The sequence below is a fragment of the Grampus griseus genome (assembly GCF_964374135.1).
Source record: "Grampus griseus genome assembly, chromosome: 20".
Taxonomy (NCBI): Eukaryota; Metazoa; Chordata; class Mammalia; order Artiodactyla; family Delphinidae; genus Grampus; species Grampus griseus.
In genome coordinates, this window is record NC_139014.1 from 47,072,653 (window position 1) to 47,091,257 (window position 18,605).

Genomic DNA, 18,605 nt, shown 5'->3' on the forward strand with positions numbered 1-18,605 from the left:
CTGTCCAGTCTGTAATACCCCAGCGCTCCCACCATCATCACCTAGCACCCAGCAGACGCTCACTAAATTCTTGTAGAAGAAATTAAACACAGACCACAAGACAGTGTCGTAAAGGTGGACAGGTTTGAAGGGCGTGAGTATTTCGATATTGCCTCTTACCACAGGTGGTCACGCGGTGGTGGCGCAGACCTGGGCATGCGCAGGAGACCCTGGGAGTTGTAGTTCACCAGGTGAACAGAGAAGGCGAGACGGTGCTGAGCATCCCGGGAACTGTAGTGTTAGCTAAGGGGCGCACTCTGCGCGGGCGCAAACCGACAGCCATTTCCGGGCACTTTTCCGTAGCATTTCGCAAAAGGAGAGAATCCCGGAGTAACGATGGCTACCTACAGCTTGGCGAACGAGCGATTACGCGCCCTGGAAGACATCGAACGGGAAATTGGAGCCATTCTTCAGAATGCAGGTTCGGGATACGACGACCAGAGGAGGAGCGGCAGCGAGAGCGTGAGCTAGACCGACCGTGCGCACATGCGCCGACCGGTGACTGGGAGTGGGGTTGGGAGGGATCCTAAGTGGGTGCAGGGGTGGGTGGGGCTGGCTCTGGGGCGCGGCTATACTGGCAGTCTCCGGAGAGCCCCGCCCACTCTCCACCCCGGCAGGTACAGTGATCTTGGAACTTTCCAAGGAAAAAACCAATGAGCGGCTCCTAGATCGACAGGCAGCCGCTTTCACCGCGTCGGTGCAGCACGTGGAGGCGGAGCTGTCGGCTCAGATCCGCTATCTCACTCAGGTGTGTGTGTGTGTGTGTGTGTGTGTGTGTTGGAACGTCCTACGCGCGTGTGTGTGTGTGTGTGTCTTGGACCGTGCAACACGCCCAGCTCACTGCCTTAGCCTTAGCCTTCAGGAGTCCCGGGCAGAGCTTTGGTCTCGGGAGCTAAGCAAGACCAGCCCTACCCAGCAGGCCAGTTGACCCTGGCAGGACCCCTCCCTTCCAGGGTAGGCTTCCTTTGTCACTGAGTTGCATCACATGAGCCACTGGATGGTGAAGTCCTGGGAGAGGGTGTGTAAACAATACGAAAGCCACAGGATATGCTCTTAGAAACTTGACCAGACCTCAAGGGTATGGAGCCCCAGATGGCTACCCCCTGAGAAAAGGAACAGGATTGGAAGGGTTCTGAGGTCATTATAACAGCAACTACCATTTACTAAACTTTTACAGTGTGCCACTCTGCATTATCTAATCCTATAACAACTCCAGAAAGTAGTTAGTTACTGTCATCCCCATTTTACAGATGAGGTTAACAGAAATTCAGTGATATGCCCTAGGTAATCCAGCTAACCAAGTGGCATAGCAAATTCAGACTCAGGGAAGAAATGAGACAAGAGACCTGATGCCTGGTTGGGGAGATGGGAAAGGGGAAGGGTGCTTCTTTGATCAATCTAAATGTCCTGTAGGTGGCCACAGGGCAGCCCCATGAGGGCTCCAGCTACTCTTCGAGGAAGGACTGTCAGATGGCCCTGAAGCGAGTGGACTATGCTCGTCTCAAGCTCAGTGAGGTGGCTCGAACCTGTGAGCAGATGCTGGAAAACTAGGCCAAGCAGGTGAAAAGCTTGGAAGGAGAGCTCCACCTGCACCCCAGGACAGAACCTGGAGAGCATGGGCTGCCCCGTACATGTGCTGCTGGTCAGAAGCCATGAGGACGAAGGCACAAAAGGTGGGAATGGAGAACCTTAAAGACCAAGCCCATGCCTGGCTGTGCCCTGGCTCCTCTTGCCATGCACTTCACCGAGTGCTGACAAACTCAGGACAGGAGACAGAGACTCAAGACACCCAATCCACTTCCTCAGGTCCCTGCCCCAGGTAGACTTGGACCAATGAAGACACATTTTTGTTCACTGGAAAAGATAAAATGAGAACTAAGGGTTTTGATAATAAAAACAGTAACACTAAAAACAAGGAGCTCAGACTCTCATTGGGGCATATGTGGGTGATGTAAGGGGTTGAGGAAGTAAAACCAGGCTGTATGGCAGCTGGTGCGGAGGGAGGGTGGGAAAGTGGAAGAGGGCTGAAGTTGGGGAGGAACACTGCTGTGGTGTGAAGAGACAAGGACAAGGACAAGACACAAGGGACTTGGGACAAGGAGGTTGGCAGGGATTGGGGGATGCGCTGAGGGGGAAGGTGTCAGGTGGCCATCAGCAGAGAAGCTGAAGCCAGGAATCATGGTAAGGGGGCAAGGGCATGAGACCAATGTCTGCAGAAAGAAGAGTCAATAATTATAAAAATAAGTTTTAGTAGTTAAAAAATCCACATACAGAATTTGTACAAGATATCTAGTATAAGAGGTGATTTTAAATTACAGCATAGAAGGGCTTCCCTGGTGGCGCAGTGGTTGAGAGTCCGCCTGCCGATGCAGGGGACACAGGTTCGTGCCCCGGTCCGGGAAGATCCCACATGCCGCGGGGCGGCTGGGCCCGTGAGCCATGGCCGCTGAACCTGCGCGTCCGGAGCCTGTGCTCTGCAACGGGAGAGGCCACAACAGTGAGAGGCCCGCGTACTGCAAAAAAAAAAAAAAAAAAAAAAAAAAAATTACAGCATAGAAAAAAAAAACGGAGGGAACGTCTAAGAGAGGGCAGTGGCTGGTTAGTTGTGTATTAAACATCGACAAATATGTGGAGAGTGCCTACCACGTGCCAGGGATTGCTCTAGTATATTAACTGCATTTGATACTGAATAAATCGTAATCTGCCCTCACAAGCTTCCATTCTTTAAGCATTGGCGTCTGCTGCCACACACACATAATGAAGGTGCAAATCTGGAAAAGATAAAGAAATTGAGAGATGAGCTCTGAGATCAAGGGAAGTTGGGCGGGGGGAGTCGGGGGCAAGGGGTGATAGCTTGAACTGGGGAATCTGATTCTAAAACGTTGACTATAGATCAGGTACACAGTAGGTGCTCAATAAAGATGTGTGAACTGAACGAATAGCTCCCACCTTCCTCCATCGCTTCATCTCCCACTCGTCTGCTCTAGCTGCCATCTTGATGTTGCTCAAGCACTGTCTGGCTTTGAAGGCCATGCACTGGTCCCTGGGCCTATGGTGGCTTCCCTCCCTCCCTATTCTGTAGTCTGGCTGACTCTCCCCTCATTGCCTGTTGTCCGTGGTGCAGGCAGCCTCCACATTTGCCGGCCTGAGAGCTACTGTGGGCAGGATCCCTACCAAGGAGCCTCTGGATCCCTGGAGGAGGGGTTCAGAGGCCCAGTTTACCTGGAGGACACTGCAGTGACTGCTTCCTCCTCTTCTCGCACAGCATGTAGAGCAGGGCTCCAGTGAGGAGGAAAACGATGCCCAAGAGGGACAGCACTGGCACCATGGCTGATGTCCCAGCTGCAGGACCCACATTCTCTCCCAGCTGCCTCTGGTTCCCCCTGGCCCCAGGCCTTGCCCCCAGACGGTGGCCCAAAGTGTAAGTGGTAGTCTTATTGGTGTGGATGAGCTTTTGGTCCAACAAAGTTGCTCCTTCTGGAGAGATGGGCTGCTGGGTAGGCTGCAGGGTAGATGGCAGGTACTTCTGTGAGGGGGTGCCCGTGGCTGAAGGTGTCTGTTCTGTGGGCTCAGGAACTTGGGTGCTGCGGGGAGGTACATGTCCCTGGTGGGCCACACTCCTGGTGTGAGCACGTCCACATTCTGAAGAAGCAAGAAGTGAGGAATCAGGGCTATGAGGGGATAAGCTGAAGAACTAGATAGAGGGAAGGGTAATGGGTCAAGGAGAACATCAAGGGAACAGCTAAATGCCAGGAAAGAAAGGCAGGGGCAGAGGGGAAACATGGGGAGATGGAAGTGAGCAAACCACAACATGGAACCACTGGGGCGAGCATGCATTCTGAACTGGGAAGTCAGGAGACCTGGGTTGGAACCCGGGCTCTGCTACAAAGTAGCTGTGACCTTGCCCCTTGTCTCTTAACCTCTCTGGGATTCATTTCTTTCAGCTGTAAAGCAAGGATAATTTTAGTACTAAAGGCCAGAGTAGCCAGGAAGAGTAAATGAATAAGGTAGGTCTACGTAGCCAAAGGGCAGTATGGGTACCACCAATGCTACAGAAGACAACTTTAGCTGGGACCTGGAAGAACACTTTGTGTCTTAATGGTTGTGTATTTATTTTAGGAGAGAAATACAACCAGCATATCAAATTTGTGACTTCACAGATGTTCCTGCTTAGGACTAGTTGCCATTAAGTTTTTCAGAAGTGGCTGTGTACATTTAAGATTTATTCGTTTCATTGTTTGTAAATTTTACCTCAAAAGAAAAAAAAAAGGTACAATAAAATATAAAACCCGCCTTAATAATATACATGATGAAATGTCTGGGGATAAAGTATAGTCAACCCTGCAACTTACTTGGAAGTGCACCAAAAAATATTAGGCAGGTTGATGAGGAATAGAGGGATGGATAGACAGATGGGTGTGCAATAAAGCAAATATAGTTAAAATGCTGTAGACTCGATATTGTAAAATATAAAATATATATGCTTTATTATGTACACACATAAAATATAAAAATCAAATATTATAGAATCTAGGTGGTGGGATGTTCACTGTACAAATCTTTCAACTTTTATATATGTCTTTAAATTTCCATAATAAATTACTGGAAAATAAAAATAGTGCCTTGATTTCAAGGAAAACGTTAAGTAAATGCACAGGTGATAGGATGAATTGGCAAAAATCCTGGAAGTGACAGTGAGTGATTTCTGGTAAACAGTGACTTGAGTGAAAGTACACAGAATAGGAATGTGAGGTGTCAAAGGGGAAAGGGCTGAGGCAAAGAAAAGTGTGAGGTGGAGGCGGCCGAGCCCTGGAGACAGAGCCTGGGGAGGAGGGGGAACGCGCTCACCTTCACGATCAAAGCAGCGCATCAGTTCCTGGACCCACCGGTCACTGCTGCCTCCACACACACTTCCCAAGGGTAGCTGGAACCTGTAAGGAAGGATGTGGTCTCAGCTGTGTCTCCAATCTCCGCCCCCCTTCTCTCCCCCCACTTTCCCAGCTCTTTCCTCGTTCCAAAGAAGTGAGGTCACTGCCAAGATTCAGCAGTTTCTGCTGGGACTGGGAAATTCCAGGCGGAACAGGGAAACTAAGGTGTGGAGAATTAGGGCACACATAACCTAATGTTATGGGGACTATAGAAGGGACTAGGGGTCCTCCCAGAGGAGTTCAAGTTTGACCAGAGAGGGTCCTGGAGGCACCCGGAGGCTCTGCGCTCCCAGGGGTGGGTGAGATTACCTGACGTAGGAAGAGCAACGTTGATAGACTTTCAGGTATTTTCGGAGATGTCCCATGTATTGATCGTTAGGAGGGGAGTGGGAAGAAATTCTTCTATCACAGGGACAACTGCCAGCGATGCTACCTTCATTGCTATCACCTGAGCGGGACCGAGGTGGTCAGCACAGTTTCCCAGGTTCAGGGGCTCACGCACCGGTAAACTTAGCCTCCAACCCACAGCCCCACTGCAGCCTCTCCCCTAGACCCGGGGATCTGAGCCCCTCCCACCCCCAGGGCTCAACTCACACATCACACTCCCCAAACACGTCCATAATCACACCTGGGCCCTGGTGTTCCCCAGCCCGTCCCCAACCCCAGGCAGCTGGTCCTCCCCCTGCCCCGGCTGCCTTGGGGACCCTGGCTCCCCACTTATTCAACTCAACCCCGCGGCCCTCGTGCCCCCCCCATCCCCTTCCCCGGATTCGGGGATCTGGGAACCAGTCGGGTCCCTGACGAACCTGGAGGAGTGTGGCACAATAGAAAGAGTAGGAGCAAGAGGATCCGGAGTTCCCAGCTCAGCATCATCTCGGGCCCGCCTCGCCCTGTCTGACTCCCAGACGTGCTCCAGCCGGTTTCTCAATGGCTTTCGCTTCCTTCTCCCGCTACGCCTGAGATTCTGCGGGAGACGGCGGCCGTCGGCACCAAGGCCGGGCCGAGGCGAGGCGCGAGGTGGCGGCGCCTCCCTGTGGGCGCCCTCACCGTCTCGAACCAGTAAGTGCGGTCAGTACCGTTGTAGCCGCGTGATCGTCAGCCTGGGGCGGCGGGGAAACTCCGGGAGGCGGAGCGCCTCTGCCCGCGCTCCCGCACCCAGCCCAGTGGCCCGTCGAGGAGGCAGCCAGGAATGTTTGAAGAAGGCGAAAGAAAGCGGAAGGAAGTCCAGGCTGCAGGGCCAGGCGTGGCGGGCGAGCACTGCCCACTAGGCTGATCCGGTTCGGCCCGGGGATGTCAGCCCCGCCCGCCCTCCGCAGGTCAGTCGGCTGGACCTCCTCCTTCGAGAGGCTTTCACTTTTCGGGCTCGGGTCCGGCGCACTGGGATCCAGTCACAGATCCAGTCACATGGCTGGAGTGACCGCGGCAGACGAGTCCGCGCGCCCAGCAGCACACTGACTGCCCTGAGCGCCTCCGCGCCGCGCAAGACACAGGGGGCGTGGCAACCCGAGGAGCCGGCGGAGGGCTCGGGCAGCCTGACGTCACGCCCCACCCCGAGGTATTTACCTTCGAAAAGTGGTGGCGGCTGCAGGTACCGGAGTAGCGGACCGGACGGGAGGGGCTAGGTGTACCGGGGCTCACCGCCAAACCTATCCAAGCCCAAGATGCCCTAGCTCCTGTCCCCCTCCTCCCACACCCCACAGACGGATCCAAAACTCTTCCCTCCTCACCAAACCCTTACCCATAGGATTAGCCCTCTCCCACTTCTATCCTCAACTTAAACCCTACCTTTGAGGGTTTGAGCCTCAAATTTTGAGCCCCAAATACCATCTCCCTCCCGACTACTCATCCTTAACCCTATCACCCACTTTCAAGTCTGGACCCCATTCTCACCCTGAATTCCCATCCTCCGCCCTGAAAACTCCTTCCTCACTCCTAACACTCATCCATAGATTCCACCCTAAGTGACCCTCAAACCCACAATCTCCCCCATTTTATGACCCAGCCCCAAACTCTCCCGAGTACCTCTCTCTCACCATACATCCCTCCCTCTGCTCAGTCTGGGCCCAGGCCTTGTTTCCCTGAAGACATGGAGTTTGTGTCTGGATACCGGGATGAGTTCCTTGATTTCGTTGCCCTCCTCTTTGGCTGGTTCCGCAAGTTCGTGGCGGAGCGCGGGGCCGTGAGAACCAGCCCGGAGGGTTGCTGGTGGCAGCTGGAGGCTCAGATCAGAAGGCTGCCCCAGGACCGCGCCCTTTGGGTGCTCCACGTCTTGCCCAACCGTAGTGTGGGCATCAGCCTGGGGCAAGGGGCAGAGCCAGGCCCTGCACCAGGCCTGGGGGCTGCCCGGCTCCTGGGAGACGAGCCCCCACTCCACCTGCGGGACCTAAGCCCCTATGTCAGCTTTGTCAGCCTGGAGGAAGGGGGAGAGGAGGAGGGCGCAGGCACCGAGAAAGTAGAAACAGAGGCAGATGGGAAGCCAGCCCCTACCAGCAGGGAGTCCCCACGGGAAGCAAACCCCCCAGGGGAGGCAGACGGGGCCCAGCAGGAGGCAGGAGGTGGCGAGGTCGGCTGCCAAGAGGACAGAGCGGAGGACAAACCAGGGCCTGAGAGAAGAAAGGGACAGAGAAGTGGTAAGAACCCAGGGCTGGCCCTGCCCTGCCCCCGCCCAGGCATACTCCCCTTCAAAGCCCTCCTCTGCCCCTCAGAATCCAGTTAGGAGTCACAAATGGGTGGCCCTCAGGCCAATCTGGCCTAAAAAGGTGTCTTCATTGATCCACAATGTTCTTTGTTTTTTTAAATTTGAGCCAACATTTAAACATTAAAAGAAAAAACTTCCAGAAGTCTGGAGTTACCCCTTCTCAAGAAAAATGTAAAGTTCCCACAGCAGGCCCACATTTCCACCCCGCAGCAAATGCTGGTTCTGTGTAGCCGCAGTCCCCTTCCGATGAGGCGTGCCCTCTCTCCCTAGTCCCCTTCGCTCAGTCTCCTAGTCCCCGTGGGCATTTGATTTGGTATCCCTGACCCTGACAGTCTTTGCCCCCGACTCTTCCCTTTTTCCCCAGAGGCGGCCCCCCTGCACCTTTCCTGCCTCCTACTGGTGACGGATGAACACGGCACCATCTTGGGCATTGACCTGCTGACGGATGGAGGGCAGGGGAGTGCAGGCAGGGGCTCAGGGACACAGAACCTGGCTCCTCGGGCCTATGCTCTCCTCTGCCACAGTATGGCCTGTCCCATGGGCTCTGGAGACCCCCGAAAGCCCCGAAAGCTTACTGTGGGAGACGCCCAGCTGCATCGGTACAGAAACCTGGTAGAGGGTGGGGAAGCCTGGGGCCCTGGGCTCCTGAGCCCCCCAGCCTGATGCCGTTTCCACCCCCATTCAGGGAGCTGGAGAATCTGGTCCCAAGGCTGAAAGTGAAGCTAACCAAGACCCCGATGCGGACATGGGGTCCCCGGCCCAGCTTCACCTTTGCCTCCCTTCGGGCTCGAAACTGCCATGTTTGTCACAGGCATAGCTTTGAAGTGAAGCTAACCCCCTGGTGAGCAGCCTGCAGAGATGGAGAGAGCGGAAGGAAGACCCCAACAGTCAGGCAAACAGAGAGGAAGCAGGCTGGGGGGGGGGCCCTGCAGACAGACAGAATGAGGGACAGGGAAACAAGAAGATGACACACACACAAAAAAGCTGTTATAGGCAGAGAGAGTACAAACAGACTGAGTGCGTATGGGCAGTCTCAGGACAGATGGACAGCAGACAGGGGACCTACAGACACTAACACTGAGTGCCCACCCCTCCCCGTGACCCCAGCCCCCAGTGTGGCGCTGTCTTGTACTGCGGAGAGGCTTGTCTCCAGGCTGACTGGAAGCGATGCCCAGATGATGTGAGCCATCGATTTTGGTGCCCAAGGCTTGCAGCCTTCATGGAGCGGGCCGGAGAACTGGCAACTCTGCCTTTTACCTACACCGCAGGTACCCTAAGAAGGTCAGGATGGGTGGGGGAAAGTGGGACCCGGTCTTTGGAACTGGGGCCCCAGGTGCCTGGGAACAGGGTCCTGGGCTTGAAGGCTAAGTGCCTGGGGCTGGAATCTAGATCCCTGGAATAACAGCTGGGTGCTGGGTATTTGGGGCTGGGGGCTAGACCCCTGGGGCTGGACACAGCATCTCTGGAGCTGAGAACTGAGCGCCCTGGTCCCTGAGAGAACTTATGGGATTCGGGAGTAGGGATTCAAATACTTGCTTCTCAGCTTCACCACTAACTGGTGACCTGAAACAAATCGCTTTACTTCTTAGAGCTATTTCCTCAACTGTGAAATGGGCAGACTAACAAATGTTAAAACGCATGGAATTGTTATATGGGTTCTGTGGGCTATGCTGTAGACACTCAGAAATGTTAATAGTTCTCTGCTTGACTAGAACCAGACTCAGACTCAGTGTCCTGGGGAGAGACTGAGGAGAGCCAAAGTCTGGAATCCTGGCCACCAGGCCCTCAACCCCTCCCCTCATCCTTCTCCAGAGGTGACCAGTGAAACCTTTAACAAGGAGGCCTTCCTGGCCTCACGAGGCCTCACTCGTGGCTACTGGACCCAGCTCAGCATGCTGATTCCAGGCCCTGGCACCCTCGGGCACCCAAGGGGCAGCACACCATCCCTCAGCGTTCTTCTCAATGGTGCGTGGGGCCTCTCTCCAGGCATAAGTCCCTCAGACTAGAGGGAAGGACGGGAGAGCAAAAAGTTGTCCGGGTCCTAGATAACCCCTCCACATACACACCAAACCTCACCACCACCACCAGGGCATTTCATGCCTCTCCTCAACCCTCAGAAAAGTCACCCCTGCCCAGCCCATCCAGAAGCCCCATCCCTAGGCAGCTCCCCATTCCTCCTGCTGCAGCTCCAGGCCCTCTCTCAGGGAACACAGCTCCTCTGGAAGAAGGAAGAGGCCAGGTGGGGACCTCCCTGACACCAGGCTCCTCTTCTTTCATCCTCTCAGGAGATCCCTACCAGCTTCTTCAGGGGGATGGGCCTGCTCTGATGCCTCCTGTGCCCCCAGATCCACCCAGGGGCCTCTTTGGTGAGCTGGAGGGGCCCTGAGGGAGCTAGGGGTAGGGACGGGGACTGGAGGGCCAGCAGACTCGGTGGCTGAGAAAGGGGGCTATTGGACAGGAGAGGTGGGGGTCCAGGCCTGGGGCAAGGTCCCCAGTAACCCACTCTCCCCAGGCTCGTGGCAGGATTACTACACATGGCGGGGCCTCAGCTTGGACTCCCCCATGGCTGTGCTTCTCACCTACCCGCTGACTGTGTACTACGTCATCACCCATCTGGTGCCCCAGTCCTGTAAGGAGGGCGGAGGCAGGGGGAGGAGTGCGTGGAGCAGGAGGGCCGGGGGGCGGGGGTAGGGGACAGGAGGGAGGGGAGGAGGAGACCGTATTCTTAAATGACTAGCTTATCACCCAGTCCCTGAGCTCAACATCCAGAACAAACAGTCACTGAAAATCCACGTGATGGAGGCTGGGAAGGAGTTTGACCTCATCATGGTGTTTTGGGTAAGTCCCTCCAGGCCTGAGGGTTGAGCATTTGGGTGTGGAGGTGGATGCAGGGTGGGACCCAGATCTGTCCTCTTTGCCCTTCAGGAGCTCTTGGTCTTGCTCCCCCACGTGGCCCTGGAGCTGCAGTTTGTGGGTGACAGCCTGCCCCCTGAGAGTGACCAGCAGAATTTTACCCTGCAGAGGGTGAGGGCTGAGGGGGGTGCCCTGCTCTTTAGCCCTAACCCTCCTGCTGTCCTCCCAGCTGGGCTCTGCCCTTCCGATCCCTGCCTCCTCTCCCCTGTCTTATCTGATGCATCTCCCAGTACCAAAACTTCCACCGGCTTCTCCACCCCACTCCAAACTCCCCAGGATGACCTCGAAGTATCTGTCCGTCCTGGTTCCGGGGTATCAGCACGGCTAAGCTCTGGGACTAAGGAGAAGGGGGGCCGCAGGGACCTGCAGATCAAGGTGTCTGCACGGCCCTACCACCTGCTCCAGGGGCCCAAGCCTGACTTGGTTATCGGTAAGCGCTTGGGGTAGGAGCATGGGGGAGGTGGGAGGAGGCCCTGGGAGCCAGCTTCTCCTTGCTCTCCTTTCCTCCGCAGGATTTAACTCTGGCTTTGGTCTAAAGGACACTTGGCTGAGCTCGCTGCCCCGGTTACAGGTGCGGGATGGGACAAAAGGGACCTTCTCTCACCTCCTGCCCGGTCCCTCCTCCTTTTCTGAAAGTCTCTTCTTCCCCATCATCTGCTCTACAGACCTGGGGTGCGCCAGCGGGTCCTCCTGCCCCCCTCTGTGCCTGCCTCGTGCCTCTCCCCATCCCGGTCCGCCTGGGTCCTCGGGAGGTACGTGGGGTTGGGAGCCTTTCTGAGAGTGTCTGAGGCCCCGCCCCCACCCCAGTCCCTCCGAGTGCCGGCCTTCTTCACCGAGAGCAGCGAGTACGGCTGTGTGATGGACGACCAGACCATGGCGGTGGCCACGGGAGGGGGCACCAGCCCTCCACAGCCCAACCCTTTCCGCTCCCCCTTTCGCCTCAGAGCGGCGGACAACTGTATGCCCTGGTAAGGCCTTCTTGCTCTCTGGCCACGCATCCTGAAAGGTCCACCGCTACCCTCGTCTCTGCGGTCCTGGGACCCTCCTGGCCCAGCCCTACACCCTGCTTTCGCCGCGCGCACTCCCACCACCCCCGCTGGAGGGTCTCGACAACGCCCACACACCCCTCTTTAGATCCAGCTCACAAAAATCTCTCCAACTCCTCGTTTCCCAGCCCCGCCCACCCCACCCCACCCCCACCCCCCACCCCGGCCCCAACCCCTCAGCAAAAAAAAGCCAGGTTACGCTCGGGCTGGCAGAGCCCTAAGTTTAGCCCCACCCCCTGAAACTCTTTCGCCCCTTGGGGAAATCCCGGCCTCTTGGCACCGCCCCTGACGGCGCCACGCCCCCCTCAGGTACTGCAACGCCTTCATCTTCCACCTGGTCTACAAGCCTCCGCAAGGGAGCTGGGCCCGCCCGGTGCCAGGGCCCGCGCCTCCCGCCCCAACTCCTACCGCTCCTCCCGCCCCCGCCCGTAGGCGCCGAGGAGAAAAGAAACCTGGGCGGAGGGCCCGCCGGCGGAGGTGAGGGCGGAGAGGTAGAAGTCCACCCCCTCCCCTAACACGCCTCAGAAAGGAACACGAAACCGGCGAGGCCGAGGGGGGAGGCCAGTTGGCAGAACACGAAAGGTAATTAAACTTACTTGTTTGAAACCACTGAGTCAAACGCTCATAACTGGGTCCTTAAATGGAAAGAGGATTAAAGGATTTACGGATGACATTTTCTTCCATCTTTCTTCAGTTCCTCGAAAGCTGTCCCCTCTGGGATTCTGCCCTCCTGGGTAATCCCAAACTTCTTCTAATGTGTGTGTTGACAAGGCATTTTCCGGCCCCAGTAACAGGCAGGGACCGGATCCGAGTCAAGCAAGACCAAGAAACAGAAAGTGGCTTCTCTCTGGGGGGGAGAGGGGACGGGGGCGGGGGCAGGGGAGGCATGCAACCTCCTAGGGGCACTCACAACCTTGGTTTAGAGTCAGTGAAAGACCCCAGCCACCCAACTGTCCAAGTTAGAAACTTCATGGCCATCCCTGACTCCACCTTCTCTCATCCTTCACGGCCCATAAAGAACCAGCTCCAGCTGAGTCAGGCTGCTGGTCACTCAACATCCAGCAGTTTATGTCCAGTCCCACTGCAAATGCCACCATATCTCGTGTTCCTTCCAAAACAGACATTCGAAACATTACTCCCTGCTTAAATCCCCTCAATGAACTTTCCTCCACTTTTAAAATCCCCGTGAGTGTGGGCCGGGCTTGATGACTCTTATCACAACGTATAGAAAGGGAAAAATAGTGGAGAAACCTGGCAGACACCACCTGCACCAAGTGACTAGGTTTACAAGAAATAAGAAGTCATGTTGACATCATGCTCCCTGACATGATGCAATAAGGCCACATCCCCTCTGTAGTATTATTCCCCCAAATCCATAACTTTAGACTAATCATGAGAACACACCAGACAAAACCAATCTGTGGGACAGTCTACAAAACCCCTGACTGCTATTCTTCAAAAGCATCAAAGTCACGAAAAGCAAAGAAAGACCAAGAAATGGTGACAGATTGGAAGAGACTTAAGGAGACATGACAACTAAATACGATGCAGTATCCTGGTTTGGACCCTGGAACAGAAAAAAAAATTAATGGAAAAACTGGAGAAATTCAAATAAAGTTTTCAGTTTAGCTAATGGTATTGTATCATTGCTAATTTCTTAGTTTTGATAAACACGCTGTGGTTATAGAAGAAGTAATAAGGAAGATGTGTGAGGAGTATTTGGGAACACTCTACTGTCTTTGCACCCCACCTATAAATCTAAAATTATTTTAAAAAAAAAGTTTAAAATTTCAGACTCTTTAGTATGGCTTGTAAGTTGCTTCTCTTTCTGTCATCCTCTTTTATTATAACTATCTTATTATCAAAGTTTCCAAATATACACAAAAGCCCAGAAGATTCAGCATAATGAATCTCTATGTGCCCATCACCCAGCTTCAACAATTATCAACATTTTTCAAATTTTATTATTACTCCCTGTGATAATGTGATAATATAAGAAATATATATATTTGGTCTGCGTGCCCCATTTCTGGCACAAGAGCTTCTATAATCTGAGTGACAGAGGTGAGAGGAGCATCTTTTGTTATTCATAATAAGCCGCTTTCAACCATACCTGAGTTTAATAAGGTAACTCTAGGTGGGCCCTTATTTAACTTCAGGATGGAAGTTAGATACTAGAGGAACCAACCGCATGATTAGAGAGGGCTGAAACGTTCAGCCCCACCCCTTACTCTCCAAGGGAGAGGAGCGAGGCTGGAGATTAAGTTAATCACCAAGCAACCTGCATAAAAATCCCTAAACGATGGGCTTCAGAGAGCTTCTGGGTTAATGAACACACTGAGGTACTGAGGCTGGCACACGCGGAGAGAACATGGAAGCTCCAGGCTACCCCCTCTTCCCTCACCACACCTTGCCCTATACCTCTTTTCCGTTTTGCAGTTCCTTTACAACAAACCAGTAATAATTAGTAAACTGTTTTCCTGAGTTCTGTGAGCCATTTTAGCAAATTATTGAACCTGAGAAGGAGATCACAGGAAGCCTCAGTTTATAGTCAGTTGGTCAGAGGGCCCAGGGCTTGCAATTAGCATCTGAAGTGGGGGCAGTCTTTTAGGACTGAGCCCTTAACCTGTGGCAGTCTGTGCTCACTCTGGGCCGGGCTTAATGACTCTTACCACAAAGTATAGAAAGGGAAAAATTCCGTGTCTGGAGTGATTGAATTGGGACTTCCCTGGTGGCACAGTGGTAAAGAATCTGCCTGCCAACACAGGGGACACGGGTTCAATCCCTGGTCTGGGAAGATCCCACATGCCGTCGAGCAACTAAGCCTGTGCACCACAACTACTGAGACTGCACTCTAGAGCCCACGTGCTGCAACAACTGAGCCCATGTGCTGCAACTATTGAAGCCCACGTGCCTAGAGCCCGTGGTACGTAAAAAGAGAAGCCACTGCAATGAGAAGCCCATGCACTGCAACGAAGAGTAGCCCCTGCTCACCACAACTAGAGAAAGCCTGTGTGCAGCAACAAAGACCCAACGCAGCCTAAATAAATAAATACATACATACATACCCTATTTAAAAAATAAAAAAGAATTGATTGAATTGTAGGACACCCAGTTGGTGTCAGGGTAGTTGGCGAATTGGTTGGTGTGAGAGAACAAACAAAAAGAAAACACCTATTTGGTGTCAAAAGTGCTATTAGTAAAAGCAGCTAATAGTTGGTGTCAGAAGTGAGATTAGCTAGACTGGCCCTAGCTCACAGAAATATGTGGTTTGAGAGGAGAAAGGATAAAAAGATGGGAGATGCAGAACCTTTGATTCCTGGGTGGCCATGTGGTCACCCATGGCATGGAGCAGCAGCTGTGCTGCACTCAGTTACTAAAGGTAAAAGTAACAAATGGAATTTAAAATTGGATTCAACTCCCAGGAAGTTGTTTCACTAGATGCATAAGGAAATGCAAACCAATAAGAAAAAAAGTGAAATATACAATCCCTTGGTAATTATTTGTAATAGCTAAAATGAAATTTTAAAAGAGTTCTGGTTTGGACTTTGGTGCTAGACTAAGCTTGGGTTTGAGTCAGTCTGAGTTTTGGCCACCAGCCTCAAAGCTATCCAGTAAATAATTAGGCTGGGACAACAGAAAGTACCTCTAAGGCCTCTGCTCACCAAGAAGGTAGTCAGCATGGGGGGAAGGCAAAAACCAAGGATCTACTGAAACCAGGAATATAGTTGTGAAGGAGTTGCTTCATTTTGTAGATTGGTATCATCAGCTTCCTGAAGGACCTTTACTAAAATGGATTGTGAGAGTGACTAATTTAGGGGCAGTATCTTTGTTTATAAGTGCTCAGGATAGAACAGCATGTTTGGGTTGATACAGGACCCACAGTTCACTATTAAACAATCATAGACGGCTGTATGCCAACCAGACACACAGGAGGTTATTCCTGAGGAATAATCCTAAAGCTATCCAGGACCCACCAAAAGTCACCTCATTAACATAAACTCAGGTACAGTCAAAGGGGCCTGTTATGTATAACAAAAGACACTCCTCTCACCTCCTATCACTCAGGAAATTCCAAGGGTTTTCCACACGTTTGAGCCAAGAATCTGGGATGAAGACCAAAATATGTATTTCTTACATCACAATATCACACACCCCCAGCTGTTTCCCAGAGTGTTTTAAGGCACACCCCAGACATCAGTTAGCTCACTTACATGCATCTATAACTAATGAAAGCTTTTAAAAAATGTAACCACCATGCCATTATCATACCCAATAAAATTAACAATTATTCTTTAATATCTTATCATAATACCCAGTTCATATTCAAGTTTCTTTTCTTTTTTTTTTTTTTTTTGTGGTACGCGGGCCTCTCACTGTTGTGGCCTCTCCCGTTGCGGAGCACAGGCTCCGGACACGCAGGCTCAGCGGCCATGGCTCACAGGCCCAGCCACTCCGCGGCATGTGGGATCTTCCCGGACCGGGGCACAAACCCGTGTCCCCTACATCGGCAGGTGGACTCTCAACCACTGCGCCACCAGGAAAGCCCTCGTATTTCTTGAATTATCTCAGAAATGGCTTTTACAGTTGGTTTGTTACAATCAAGAAATGAATAAGATCTACACATGGCTTTCGGTTGTTATCTCTCTTAAGTTTTTTTGTTGTTTTTCTGTAACAGACCTCCTTCCCTTTTTTGTTTTCAGTCCACTGATTCAATGAGAAACTAAATCACTTGTGCTGTAGAATGTTCCTCATTCTGGATCTGGCTGATTATTTCTTCTGGGTGTTTTTTTAATCTATATTCTTTAGTTCTATAATCTGGCAGTTAGATCTACATGACAAACAAGGCCCTTTTAATGTGGCCGCCGCCAACCTCCACAGGCTGATCTCATCCTGCTTCCTGCCCCCTCCCTACCCTCGAGCCAGGGGCTCTAAATGAAGACACCACACTCTCTCAGTGTGGAACTTCCCTGTTTTCTTGCACAATTAATTCCTTCTCAGCCTAAAGCTCACTTCCTTAGGAAGGGAGGCCTTCCTTGACCCCAGATGAGGGTAGACACCCCCTGATAATACCTTGTAAATCCCCTACAGCCATAAAAGGGCAGCCTAGGTCCCTGGTGGATTGAGGGGAAAGAGAACTTTTCCCCACTCCCTTGGCCAGAAAAATAACCTCTCCCTAAGTTCCTGCCATCTCCTACGTGAAAGCATATTGTTATCTCTGAGCGGCGGGATTACTAAGGATGTGTTTATTCATTTTGTTTTGCTGTCCTGCTCATTTTTCTTCCGTGAACACACAGTACTTTTGTAATCAAAACGTTTAATTTACAAATTTGCCCACCTTAATAATTCACTTACTAAATACTGATTGAATGCACACACGGCTTTGTGTTAGAGATGCAGTGGGGGGAAAAAAAACAAGAGAATGGTCCCTGCTTCCATGAAATTTACAAGGATCCCTTACCCCCATCACTCTCTATCACATTACTCTTTTATTTTCTTTGAGCACGTATCACAGTTATTTTACTATGTCATTCATTTATTTATGTTTATTACCCCTCCTCCTCTAATACATACTAAAAAGTGAATTCCATGAAAGGGGAGACCTTGTCTGTCTGATTATAACTATGCCCCAGCACAGTGCCTGGGACGTAATAGCCACTCGGCATTTACTAAAGGAATTTTTTTTTTTTCCGTCTGCGCAGCTTGAGGGATCTTAGTTCCCTGACCAGAGATTGAACCCTGGCCCACGGCAATGAAAGCACCGAGTCCTAACCACTGGACAGCCAGGGAATTCCCTAAAGGACTTTTAGAAACCTATTCCTGCTATACTGGAGGGAAAATGGACTGTGAGAGGGCAAGACTTGAGACGGATCAGCTAGGAGTTTTTGGTAGCAATACAGGCAAGAGCTGATGGTGCCTTGATGCTGGAGAGAAACAGGTTAAATCCTAGGGCTAATGAGGAGGTAGAAATAACAGATGGTGAGCAATTCTATTGGAACAAAGGGAGGGCAGAGAAGGAGCTGAACGTTCCCAGCCAGGACAACCAGATGGAAGGAAGTGCCGTGTGCTCACAGTGGGGACACAGGAAGAGAAGGGATGGAGTTAGAGCGGTTGGAAGGGGTGGGAGAGAAAGGTAATGAACTCAGGGTGGGACTTGTTACGTTTGAAATGCTCATGGGACCTCGCAGTAGAGATTCTGGTAGGCAATTGACATGTGAGATGGAACTCACACAACTAGGAGAGTGGATGAGGACCCTAGAAAGAAGAAGGGGCCTTCAAAACGGAATCCTGGTGGAGGTAAGGATGGTCAGAGGAAGAGGAGGCAACTAGGGGAGGGAGAAGTGCTGAGAGCGCTGGAAAACCAGGAGGGTTCAGAAACAAAGAAACAGTGCTCAGCTGTGCCAGACACTGCTTAGGCCAGGTCAGATCAAGGGGAAGAAATGTCCCCTGTACTTCACAACAAAGACAAGAGAGTATTCAACAGAGTGGTGGTGGCAGCCTTGAGAGGGCGGAGAGTGACAGGGAGGCGAATTGGAGGCAACAATTGGGCAACTTAGAGAATACAGAAGACCCTAAAAAGAAAATTCAAATGGCCCTCAATCCCAACACCCAGAGATAACCACCGTCGGCATTTTGGTGTGTTTACAGTCTCTTTTATCAAAATGTACATATTTTTACAAACTTTAATCATACTGTACATCATGCTAACTAGCTTGCTCTTTTAATAAAACAATATGTTATGAACAGCTTTTGGGGACTTCCCTGGTGGCGCAGTGGTTAAGAATCCGCCTGCCAGTGCAGGGGGCACGGGTTCGAGCCCGGGTCCAGGAAGATCCCACATGCCGCGGAGCAACTAAGCCCATGCGCCACAACTACTGAGCCTGCGCTCTGGAGCCCACGAGCCACAACTACTGAAGCCCGCGTGCCTAGAGCCCATGCTCTGCAACAAGAGAAGCCACCGCAATGAGAAGCCTGCGCACC

The 18,605-nt window shown here is 52.3% G+C and overlaps 3 protein-coding genes across 7 annotated transcripts; 2 read left to right on the plus strand and 1 right to left on the minus strand.

Moving 5' to 3' along the window:
- The first annotated feature begins 337 nt into the window (after positions 1–337).
- On the plus strand, positions 338–1,915 carry MED11 (mediator complex subunit 11). The gene is made up of 3 exons (XM_082679151.1): positions 338–460; positions 657–787; positions 1,453–1,915. Exons 1-3 carry the CDS (start codon positions 376–378, stop codon positions 1,588–1,590), a joined length of 354 nt encoding a protein of 117 aa, XP_082535277.1. The 5' UTR covers positions 338–375; the 3' UTR covers positions 1,591–1,915.
- A 352-nt stretch (positions 1,916–2,267) lies between these two features.
- Positions 2,268–6,525, minus strand: CXCL16 (C-X-C motif chemokine ligand 16). Of its 3 annotated transcripts, none has more exons than XR_014298328.1 (6): positions 5,774–6,519; positions 5,277–5,415; positions 4,888–4,970; positions 3,262–3,681; positions 2,683–2,810; positions 2,268–2,513 (listed from the first exon to the last, which is right to left on the minus strand). XR_014298328.1 is itself a non-coding variant. In XM_082679217.1 (6 exons), the coding sequence occupies exons 1-5, from the start codon at positions 5,838–5,840 to the stop codon at positions 2,764–2,766; spliced, it is 756 nt and encodes a 251-aa protein (XP_082535343.1). In that variant the 5' UTR covers positions 5,841–6,525; the 3' UTR covers positions 2,268–2,552; positions 2,751–2,763. The 3 variants fall into 3 exon arrangements, 1 of the variants encoding a protein (XP_082535343.1); XR_014298329.1 differs by having other exon boundaries at positions 2,268–2,552; XM_082679217.1 differs by having other exon boundaries at positions 2,268–2,552; positions 2,751–2,810; positions 5,774–6,525.
- Positions 6,526–6,793: 268 nt separating this feature from the next.
- ZMYND15 (zinc finger MYND-type containing 15) lies at positions 6,794–12,251 on the plus strand. 3 transcript variants are annotated; one of them, XM_082679213.1, is made up of 13 exons: positions 6,794–7,597; positions 8,030–8,264; positions 8,351–8,506; positions 8,773–8,933; positions 9,478–9,630; positions 9,951–10,031; positions 10,178–10,294; positions 10,415–10,503; positions 10,591–10,689; positions 10,855–11,008; positions 11,046–11,149; positions 11,386–11,546; positions 11,934–12,251. In XM_082679213.1, the coding sequence occupies exons 1-13, from the start codon at positions 6,961–6,963 to the stop codon at positions 12,103–12,105; spliced, it is 2,319 nt and encodes a 772-aa protein (XP_082535339.1). In that variant the 5' UTR covers positions 6,794–6,960; the 3' UTR covers positions 12,106–12,251. The 3 variants fall into 3 exon arrangements, with proteins under 3 accessions (XP_082535339.1, XP_082535340.1, XP_082535341.1); XM_082679214.1 differs by having other exon boundaries at positions 11,091–11,149; XM_082679215.1 differs by lacking the exon at positions 10,178–10,294 and having other exon boundaries at positions 11,091–11,149.
- Positions 12,252–18,605: the final 6,354 nt, after the last annotated feature.

Coding starts and splice junctions, on each gene's coding strand:
- MED11 (XM_082679151.1), top strand. CDS start 376: ATGGCTACCTACAGCTTGGCGAACGAGCGATTACGCGCCCTGGAAGAC. Junction 461..656: donor AGCCATTCTTCAGAATGCAG/GTTCGGGATACG, acceptor CCACCCCGGCAG/GTACAGTGATCTTGGAACTT. Junction 788..1,452: donor AGATCCGCTATCTCACTCAG/GTGTGTGTGTGT, acceptor AATGTCCTGTAG/GTGGCCACAGGGCAGCCCCA.
- ZMYND15 (XM_082679213.1), top strand. CDS start 6,961: ATGACCCAGCCCCAAACTCTCCCGAGTACCTCTCTCTCACCATACATC. Junction 10,690..10,854: donor AGAATTTTACCCTGCAGAGG/GTGAGGGCTGAG, acceptor CAAACTCCCCAG/GATGACCTCGAAGTATCTGT. Junction 11,547..11,933: donor GCGGACAACTGTATGCCCTG/GTAAGGCCTTCT, acceptor CGCCCCCCTCAG/GTACTGCAACGCCTTCATCT.
- CXCL16 (XM_082679217.1), bottom strand. CDS start 5,840: ATGATGCTGAGCTGGGAACTCCGGATCCTCTTGCTCCTACTCTTTCTA. Junction 4,971..5,276: donor CGTTGCTCTTCCTACGTCAG/GTAATCTCACCC, acceptor CCTTCCTTACAG/GTTCCAGCTACCCTTGGGAA. Junction 2,811..3,261: donor GTCACTGCAGTGTCCTCCAG/GTAAACTGGGCC, acceptor TATCTTTTCCAG/ATTTGCACCTTCATTATGTG.